At 35.1% G+C, this 10,097-nt stretch overlaps 3 protein-coding genes across 4 annotated transcripts in view; all 3 read left to right on the top strand.

The window, feature by feature from the left end:
• Positions 1-2,583, top strand: part of LOC125846017 (2-methoxy-6-polyprenyl-1,4-benzoquinol methylase, mitochondrial) — an 8,040-nt gene extending 5,457 nt beyond the window's left edge. The window contains exons 6-8 of the mRNA XM_049525487.1: positions 164-235; positions 1,195-1,303; positions 2,045-2,583. Of these exons, the coding sequence (XP_049381444.1) occupies positions 164-235; positions 1,195-1,303; positions 2,045-2,146 (283 nt within the window). The 3' untranslated portion in view covers positions 2,147-2,583. The remainder of the gene's footprint in view (positions 1-163; positions 236-1,194; positions 1,304-2,044) is intronic.
• Positions 1-10,097, top strand: part of LOC125845937 (pentatricopeptide repeat-containing protein At3g03580) — a 186,286-nt gene that overhangs the window by 6,140 nt on the left and 170,049 nt on the right. The window lies entirely within an intron of this gene.
• Positions 3,377-8,806, top strand: LOC125846005 (uncharacterized). Of its 2 annotated transcripts, none has more exons than XM_049525481.1 (8): positions 3,377-3,663; positions 4,348-4,404; positions 4,557-4,632; positions 6,159-6,238; positions 6,397-6,446; positions 6,522-6,606; positions 6,727-6,825; positions 8,384-8,806. In XM_049525481.1, the coding sequence occupies exons 1-8, from the start codon at positions 3,397-3,399 to the stop codon at positions 8,444-8,446; spliced, it is 777 nt and encodes a 258-aa protein (XP_049381438.1). In that variant the 5' UTR covers positions 3,377-3,396; the 3' UTR covers positions 8,447-8,806. The 2 variants fall into 2 exon arrangements, with proteins under 2 accessions (XP_049381438.1, XP_049381435.1); XM_049525478.1 differs by having other exon boundaries at positions 8,067-8,800.

Raw genomic sequence — 10,097 nt, 5'->3', positions numbered from 1 at the left:
ATCTCTTGGAGTGCTGTTGCATAGGATTTTAAATGTACTCGTGTGAGTGCTTGGCAAAAGTTTATATGGTTGATTGCCGCGATCACAATACCCTTTTTTCTTGTCTCAAGCATTGATCAAGTGGTCAATATGTTAAACTTGATGGTTTTGGTTTGCTTGTCAGGGTGCTTAAAAGGGGAGGAAGGTTTCTTTGCCTTGAACTAAGCCACGTTGATATCCCAGTTTATAAGGACTTGTAAGTTTTCTTGTCATAGGATGGATGGCCTATATAACTTCAGTTATTTATTACTCCCCCTGTTTCAATTTGTTTGGCCTATTTTGACTAGGCATGGAGTTTAAGAAAACAAAAGGGACTTTTGAATCTTGTGGTCTTAAAATGCCCTTTAATCATGTGGCCTTAAACATGCCATGTGGAAAATTGGAATTAAAGAGTTGCTAAAAAGGGGGAAGAATCAATTATTTTTAAGCGACTAAAAAGAAAAGTAGGTCAAACAAATTGAAACGGATGGAGTAATTATTATCACCATGCAATTGTTCAGCACAATGATAAGAGGTCCATGAATATTGTTTGACCTACTCAGTTATATATTCAACTTTGTCCCCCTTTTGCCTTCTTTGTTTGGATAAGTTGTAACTGTGCTCCAAAGATTATCACTTTTAATGGTGTTGCCCAAGACAGCTTAATGGGATTCCTTTGTTTACCAAATACATACCGAATATGAGGGAAAGGAAAAGAAAATAAAGCATTCCCTCAGGCCTAATTTGAAGTTCAAATAGCTATGTACTCTGAGTTTCTTTTTAATGGATGCTGCTTTATATACAAGAACTTTTGCAGCTTGGAACGACCTGGTGGAACTTAGACAATCAATAGAGTGTTCTTGCTCAAGTGAAACTGAAGTCTGCATATATTGTGATATTTTATATCGAATTCGAAAGATCTAATCCTTGCTCATAAGATCAATACTTAGATAACATGATTAGCAACAGTTCTTCTCTATGTCAATGGATTAAAAATCAGGTGTGCATGAACTTTGTTTGTACTATGCGAATCACTTCTGTAATATATGCTGGTTTTCCTTGGGTTTGGTTAGTCAAAATTTGAGATTTGTGATTCATTACGTATGATAGCGCTGTACGAGTTTTCTCCTGCAGATTTCAAATTTTCATTTTCTTTTTCCCCCTCTTTTTTTTCAGGTATGATGTCTACTCATTCTCAGTCATCCCAGCAGTTGGTGAGCTAGTGACAGGTGATCGAGAGTCTTATCAGTACTTGGTTGAGAGCGTCCGCCGTTTCCCTCCACAGGTATTAAGTGTGTAACTTTCTTTCATTCGTTGCAGCATCAGATAATTTGTTCACCATAATTGCACCATGGTGAATCCCAGCTAATGACCACTTCCTGGGGATCATTAAATATCACGGATTTAAGAACTCGTATGCATATCTTTTGCTTTTTGTGTACTTTTTCTTTCCAGTAGGGTGAGATTGTAGTTCTTGTGATCATGGATGGATGCCTTTTCTAAACAAAAGTTAAATTCTTAAAAAGCTCTTGTAATGAAATGAAAAAGTATGATCAGCACTTCACCTGCAACAATAGGAAAATTTCATATGTTGGAGAACTTTGATTTCCTTCTTTGTTACTACTTCCCTTTGTCCTATTGTTCCTTTTAATTTTAAATCTAAATATTCTGCATAGGATAGATAAGGTCATCTAAAGGGTGTGTGTGTGTTTATAAAGAAATTGGGAGATTCCAACCATTGCCTTAAGGTTCTGGCATTAGATGATTTTCACAGATTCTTTCATATGATATCAAAGCCAACCTTGGGTAATTTTGTTTCACAGTGGCATTCAAAATCATAGGTAAACTCCAAAAATTGGGTTCCCCTTGCGTTTTAGGATGTCCTACATCAGATGTATAAAGGATAGTATCTAAAGGTTTTGAATCAGTGCTTTAAAATTTTTGAGTTGGTTTTTTAGGAACTTCACCCTCTATTCATCGACACACTTCAGCTTTTTTACTACTTTTTGCTTTTAATTGTATGCAGGAACAATTTGCAAAAATGATTGCAGAAGCTGGATTTCAAAAGGTAGAATACGAGAACCTTGTTGGTGGAGTTGTCGCAATCCATTCAGGGGTGAAGTTCTAGAGTTCTTCTCAAAGTTAATGTGGGACTGATGGTTTTTGGCCTCTATGATACCAGGAAGATCTCACGAAGAAATAGTTTAAGGTTCACAATGATACGACTTAGCTACATAGACGCAAATTTAGAAAGATGGTATTCAATGTATTCTATGTTTCTGGAATGGCTATGTTTTAAATTTCCTGAGAGCCGCATGGCCTTTCTCATGAACTGTTTCAAAGAATAAAGTAGGCTTAGAACAGTATTACATTAAGTTGCAAGTTTCTTCTGTCTGAAACCAGTTTCATTAAGTAGAAATGAAGCTCAGTTATGAATAAGTTGCTGCTGAAGTCAACAATACTCTGTGTTTTAGCTTGATTGGTAAACTTAAACACAATTTGTACTTGAGTTTACAATGAAAAATATGTTGTTATTCAGGTGGGAACTAGATATAATTTTCTCTGTTACTGTTGTTCTTTTGTCTTAACAAAAATCTTCATACTTGCTCATTTCTTCTTTTTCCTTTCATCTCGTCGTGAAAGAAATAATGAAAAGGAAATTGGAGATCAAAGCACGTTCATTGTTGCATGTATAGCTTTCTAGAGTAGAGACTTAAACTATCGGATACCACAGCTTCTCTACAACAACAAAAAAGAAAAGCAAGGCAAACTACAAACTTTTGTGAATACCAAAAAGTGCATTTTCAATCAAGCAAAACTACATCTTAAGTGGAGCCATTTTTAACTTGCATTAGTCTCTCTTTTCTCAATCTGTTAATTATATTTAAAAACATTAGCTCCTACAAACTCTTCCCTAATTCCCTTTGCTTTTCTTTAGAATGATCTCCTCTAATTCTTTTGGTTCCCATAAAAAGAAAAGGTAAAATCTTTAGGCAAAATAGAGTAAATTATCCAAGTTGAAAGGAAGTAAAGCAAAAGTTAAAGGACAGTATAACTTTCACACATTTTTGATGAGCTTGGAAATAATCTTTTTATACCACAACCATAGTCATAACGATCGGACATGAATAACTTCTTATTATTCTATCTAGTGCGTTTTAATGTCTATTTGCTCTTTGATATTTTGATATCTTATTTTTATTATAACTTTGCTTCAAATAACTTCTCTTTTAAACCACCTCTATTCTGTAGTTTAACTTTTTTACACTATCCTCGTGATTAAACTAAATATGTTATTGTTGTATTTATTTTTATTATTATATATCTATCTCTCCAACCTTATATATAGGGGAAATAGTGTTTTCAGGGGCGGTAGCCATGGCTTACTCCTTGTACTCCGCCATACCCAAAAAACCTCTGAACTCAATCTTCATTTCCTCTCCCAATTTCATCTTCAGTACTGTTAACAAACACATCCCTTGTGTAACTCCATCAATTTTTCCCTGTCTTGGAGGGTATTGTACTTGGGTATCGGCTGTTTCATCTTCTGTAGCTGAGACAGAGGAACACTTAAACCGTCACGCAAGTCCTGGAATTGTAGCCAAAGAATATGCTGACCTTAATCTCCCTGAAAGATTTTCTGAGGTTTGAGAAATTTTTTAAAGACTTCATTTTTATAACTTTTTCAAGTCCAATGTACTACTATGCTGAGTTTCCCTGTACGATTGGCTACTAATTTTGCTAAATATTGGGTCAAATTCAGCTACTAAGAATTCATTGAGGGCTTGTTTGTTGTGAAGGATAAGGGATAACTAATTCCGAGATTAATTTTAGGATGAGTTTATCCCATGTTTGGTTGGGATGAAATCATCAGATAACTGGGATTAGTTATCCTGAGATTGTAGTGTTAGTTTTATCCCACATTGAGGGTGGAATAACAGTTCCGGGATAACTAATTCTGGGATAACTTGTTCTCCAACCAAACGAGCCCTAGCAGTATAATCTATATATATACTGACAATATAATGAGTTTTTACTGGGTGTAGTTTTAACCTAGGATAGCATGTTAGTTACCATTTTTATAGGGTTACTAATTGATGCTTCTTGTACAGATTTATTTGTAATTACATTATCCTAGGATAGAATTGTTTTCATCATTTTTTCTGATACTGTTGTCACATAATTACTGCCAAAAGTTGGTGAACTTGAGCTATTGAGGAAGTTGTTTATTTGGAGTAAAATGATGGGTTGAGAAAATTGTATCTAAATGATCTTTGTTGCAATATGTGCGTGCATTTTTATACTCACTTTCATCAAATGATGTAATAGGATGTTGGCAATCTTCGAATAAGGCAGCATGTCAATCCTCTGCGACGTGGTCTCATGGTATACATTATGGCTATTTATATATGTAAAGCTTCTCCCTTCCTATTACCTCAGCTATAATTTCTGAAACTTTACTTTAGAAAGAAAAAATCAGGATGGAATAGAACTCAAATGATTTCTTTTTGTTTTGTTGTATAATTTATCATGAGAAGATTCCTGCAGAAGCACCAAACTGGAAGGAGGTGTTCGAGGATGCAACATTGCCTCTGATGGTGGATATTGGGAGTGGTAGGAACCTGTTTGCCTTTTGATTTCTTTACTGTTTTATTTCTTTTTATAGTTTATTTGTTTTAATTTACATGTTTTCCATTAAAGATCTAGTAGTTTAGTATGGTCCATCACTTATCTGTGAAAAACTTGCTTCAAACTGCATGAAAGTAGTTGGTTATACAAATAGAATAGCAATTTATGCCAAAACCTTAAAGGTCGTAAGGTGTTACTTTCACCCCTCATTACCACATATCAGATAAAAACCTTTTTACTTACGGACCAATTTAAAAAGTCACCCTATTCCAAAAGTTCAACAATTAGCTGTTTGCAAACGAAATTGGATAAAAAAATTACCCTTCATTTACTACACATCACTTCCCATTTCTTTTTTCTTTTTTTTTTATGACAAGGGAAACCTGCAGCTGCTACCCTTTGGGTGCGCACAAGGTAAAACCCTCGCTCCTATGCAATAGGTCGCAAACCACATAGGAGAGGTAACCCGCACTAGGCAAGCTTGGTGCGACTAGCTCGACCTAGAAGGCAAACCCCTTGCTTTCGCTGGCAAGGGGTTTCGAACTTGAGACCTCCAACATGGAAGTTCCAAAGCTCAAACCACTGGGCCACCCCGAAGGGTATCACTTCCCATTTATTTTCTTCAGAAAACACTATATCTGAAGAATGTTGACGGCAAGACGTAGTTTTCTGTAGAAAATAAACAACATGAAGCGATATGTAGTAAATGAAGAGTGATTGTTTTATCCGATTTCCTTTGTAATCAGCTAAATGTCTTTACTAGTTGAACTTTTTGAATAGGGTGTCTTTTTAAAATTGGTCCGTAAGTAAAAATGTCTTATCTGATATGTAGTAAGTAACACTGATATCCTTTGTAACAGCTAAAAGTCTTTACTTGTTACACTTTTGGAATAGGGTCACTTGTAAATGATGTTGATGTCATTCTGAACTTCTTAGAGCCCCTGCATAGGTAAAGGGATTCAGTCCAATGTTTCTTAGACAATAGTAAGATTTGCTTGGTTTTTTTTCTTAAGACAAAATTTACACTTATCACAGAATAAGAAGTCTTGACAAATACCAAACCTAATGTAGGTGTAACCACAACAATGAAACATTAATTCCAGCTGGTTGGTATCGACTATATGGATCCTTTACTTCCATTTTATTATGTTCTTTAGCCAAAATCTACGAGGACTCTATTTTAGGCCTTTTTAGACAATTTCTCCCTTTTACTACCTTCAATCATCTTGCACCTACATACTAGTCTATCTCGAGGTCTATGTACCATCTGAAACAACCTTCATGTTATCCTTTTTGTGTTCTATTTGCAGCCATCTGTCAGTAAAATCTGTTTTAAATTTTGTCCAATCTCATATGGTCACATTTGTGGATATTAGAGATCCAACATTCACTCCCATATGATATTGTTAGTCTTTCAATTTATCTCACATATTTTCTATTTTCCCTTGAGCCTTTAGATACCGCTATTCTATGTTCTTGTGATTTCTTAGATCTTAGAAAGGAGATTGCAGGTAGTGGGAGATTTCTTATGTGGCTTGCTAAGAGAAATTCTTCATCCATGAATTATCTGGGATTGGAAATTCGGCCTAAGGTATGTCGACAGCAACTTTGTCTAGTAAAAAGCACTTTTATTCTGTTTAGATACTGCTATTTGTTCTCTCTTGGATTCTGAAACTACAATATTATGGGTTATCGAAAAAAGTGTAGTATTGTGGTACTTCTGGTTGAGACTATCTTTTCCTTCTGCAGTTGGTCACACGGGCTGAGTACTGGATAAACGACCTGGGTCTAAAAAATGCGTAAGGCTTGGAAAAGTCCTGATAGTCCACTTAAAAAATGTTTATGAAAACCTGTTAATGTATATCTAAATGCAGACATTTCATCTCTACGAATGCCATGGTTTCCTTCCAACGACTTGTATCTACTTATCCTGGACCATTAATGCTAGTTTCAATCTTGGTGAGTTCCCTTTTATGCTGAAAGTATGCAGGAAAGGGTTTTCTTGTGCCAATTAACCTTTCTTGTATGCATGAATTTTGGTTGACTTAAAGCTGAATAGTTAGTTCCTCATGTCTGCAGTGCCCAGATCCGCACTTCAAGAAAAAACATCATAAAAGAAGAGTGCTGCAGAAGCCTTTGGTTGATTCCATAGTGAATAATTTAGCACATGGTGGACAGGTACCTGCTCGGAGCTTCTAGAGTGTTGAATTAGCTGACTATTATTCTCTGTGCATAGATTACTGGATATACATGTTGATGCTCTGTGCATTGTGCAGTTTGCCAACTTCTATTTGGCTTTTAGCGCCTGGTTTGAGGTATCATTAGGTAGTGCCATAGTGTTTGAACTTTTGAGTGAGTCAAACCTAACTTGTATAGTATAACTGTATGCATAACACTATTTGATCTTCTTAGGGGGAAAATGTATATGATCTGGCATCTGAGACTTCTTAGAATGTACTGACTCTGATTTCGATGCAGGTTGCATCTTGTCTATGATCTCACTTCTAAATATTTTTAGTCTTGCTCCCAGCTGATTGGATGTTTATCTAGCGCATGAGGCGCTCTTTTTATCAGTTGGACTAGTGATCTCCCCAACCCCCCACCACAAAAAAAAAAAAAGAAAAAATAGGGAAAACTTTGAGCTTTCATGTGTGCAGTAGTTATGTGGTTACGCATTTGTGGCTGCAGTGCATCAATCTTCTTTTCAGGAAAATAAAGAAGAGGGTTTAAGTAATTTCCTAATGTGTGCAGTAGTTATGTGGTTACCAGTTGAAATTGAAGCATGGTCAATTGCCCAACTATGCAGTACGTATACATTAGTTCCAATTGGTATCAGGGACTGGACAAGGGAGAGTGAAGGGATATGCATCTTGTGACTTGGATCCATGGTTGTTCAAAAGAGATGATCCAAAACTTGTACCCAAGGTGTTAGCTCCAACTGTCTCAGATTCTTTTAGGCTTTGACCCTTCTGTCCAAACTTTTGATTTACTTTGCTTGACATCACCAAAATATCATGATGTCAATTCTCAGTGGTTTCAGTTGAAAAGTGTAGCACAATGCTTTAACAGGTTATCCACCCTATTTTATGGCTAAAATGGTCTACCGTTTCCTAACCTTCTTGGTAGGCCCTAAAATAAGTCGGTTTTGATTTGAGAGCAATGTACATGGAACAAAAGTGATTGTAAAGCCAGCTATTCGTCTGATTTAATAATATATAGGTTCCCTTCCTTTTTCTGAATAAAATTTAGCTTCTGGTTTGTTTCATAAATGTACTGCACATCCTTTCCATCTTATTATTCTATGTTCTTAAGAAAACAATGCCCAACAATGAGCATGCACTTACAAATTCAGCTGAGCATCACATGCATAATCTTTTGTGTTTAATTGTTGCCTAAGCTTTCTAATTGATGGTTGATAGGTCTTTATACAATCTGATGTGCTCGATGTTGCGCTTGACATGAGAAATTATTTTGATGCTGTACCTGATAAACTAGTCCATATAGATGGTGTTGACCCAAGTTTACCTTGTGATGGTGATGGATGGGTTTTGAACAACCCAATGGGGATAAGAACTGAAAGGGAGATTCATGCAGAATATGAAGGTTGCAAAATCTACAGAAGGGTTTACAAAAAAGTTCAACACTAACTCTCTGGTTCATAACTTGCTGTTCTGGAGTTTAGGACAACACGATTTTGCTCTCAACTTTCTCCTGGCATTATTATGGGTCTTTGCAGTGCCCTTCAACACATCTATATTTGTACAAGTTCATTCTATTGTCTCCCACAATGCAAAGTTAAAACCATGGAGCTTGAAGTTCAGCAGTTGATAGTCGAGCGAGTGGTTTGATGGCATAATGAAGCCCCTTCAAAAGGAGAGCATGTCACCTACATCTCATATAAACATTAGCTCTTTTTTTCCCTTTTCTTTTCATTTTTTCTTCGTTCGATCCTTGTAGTTTGTACCATGGAGTGTATTGTTTTTAGTTGGTAAACTAGACGTTTCTTGGCTAACTAGGCAAAGATACTGGTTACTCTGTAACAGTTCGTGTTGTTCTCACGTACAAGAGGAACTAAACTATTGAGTGCATACAGGTTCAATTCTCTTGATTTCTTGGAAGGAGGAAAAATGAAGCTTTCAATGTAGGATATTCTAAGGCATGACATGTTGTGGTAAAGAGCCCATTTTATGGCATTAAAGCCAAAATGCTTTCAATAAAAAACTGTCAAGATTTAAATTCGATTTGGTCCTGATTTTGATGCGCTTACCATTTGAAAAAGAGGTGGGGTAGTGGTATCTTTCTATTCATAACTAGTGACTTTGAAAAAGAGGTGGGGTAGTGGTATCTTTCTATTCATAACTAGTGACATGCTTTGCTTGTTTTGTAATCCAAAGTGGAGCCAGAATGTGAAGTTAATGAGTTTTGGACTTCGCAAAAATTTATTGAATTCATCTGAACCCGCCAAAAATTCTAAGATTTAGCATCAGATTCTGTAGTTGAAGAAAAGGGAATTGAGATGCATCCTTTCTTTTCTACTGATCGTCATTTTTTCCCTTCCTTTTTCCTCTTTAGAATATGCCACAGCCAATTATCACCCATTAGTTTATGTAGCGTTCTTTTAAAGTAGTGAAACTTTCTAAAGAAAATGTGCCACTTTAATTTGTGCCACGAATAATTATACATTATACATATATATTTATGCTTTTTTAAACACCAGGATAACTTTAATTTGCTTTTACAATTTGTTGAAGGTGTGATTTGACTTTTTGTTCAAAGTTCAAGAGGAAGGAGAGGAATTATCGTAGTAATTTTATGAAAATATACTTGTTGATGACTACTTTTCAATATACGGTCCAACAATCTTTAACATGTTTAAAGCGTATAAAAGAAAAAGAAAACTTGTATATATCATTCTAGAGGGTGGAGATTTGGTAAACCACCCGTTTGTTGAGTAGTACTAAAAGTTTGAACGTTAAATCAAGTGCCTAATTTAATATACTCATGCATGCTAAACAGTTTAATAACTTATTTCAATTGAAGTTTTATTACGCGTTAATTAATAGTCATAATTTCTTCATTATAATCTTTTTGTGTTTTTTATTATACACAGTCAATTATTTTAAATATGGTCATTTTTGTACTACATAATTTTCTTCTTGGTTTTTTGTTTGTTTGTTTGTTGTTGTAACTGATTTTTGGATAAGTGTGTTATATTATATAAGTTGCGTGTAATTATCAAACTCGAAATTTACATAAATGTGTTAAATTTTCCTTAATTAATATAAATGACACAATCCTTTTAACCAATTATCACAAATTATGTCTTTGTCCAACAAAATTAGTCGATCCGTCTTAGTCAATCTTGATGTTTGGAATTTTTTTAATTAATTAATTAAAAAAGAATTATTAACATTTGTCCTAATATTCTATCCATTTGAAGAATTATTAAA

The sequence above is a fragment of the Solanum stenotomum genome, chromosome 1 (assembly GCF_019186545.1).
Source record: "Solanum stenotomum isolate F172 chromosome 1, ASM1918654v1, whole genome shotgun sequence".
Taxonomy (NCBI): Eukaryota; Viridiplantae; Streptophyta; class Magnoliopsida; order Solanales; family Solanaceae; genus Solanum; species Solanum stenotomum.
Note: the sequence above shows the minus strand (reverse complement) of the source record. Positions and strands in the feature narration are given on the sequence as shown.

Bases quoted from the DNA above. Each gene is read 5' to 3' on its own strand.
- LOC125846005 (XM_049525478.1), top strand. From the start codon at position 3,397: ATGGCTTACTCCTTGTACTCCGCCATACCCAAAAAACCTCTGAACTCA. The intron at 4,633-6,158 runs GTAGGAACCTGT...AGGAGATTGCAG, and splicing joins GATGGTGGATATTGGGAGTG to GTAGTGGGAGATTTCTTATG. The intron at 6,239-6,396 runs GTATGTCGACAG...TTCCTTCTGCAG, and splicing joins GATTGGAAATTCGGCCTAAG to TTGGTCACACGGGCTGAGTA.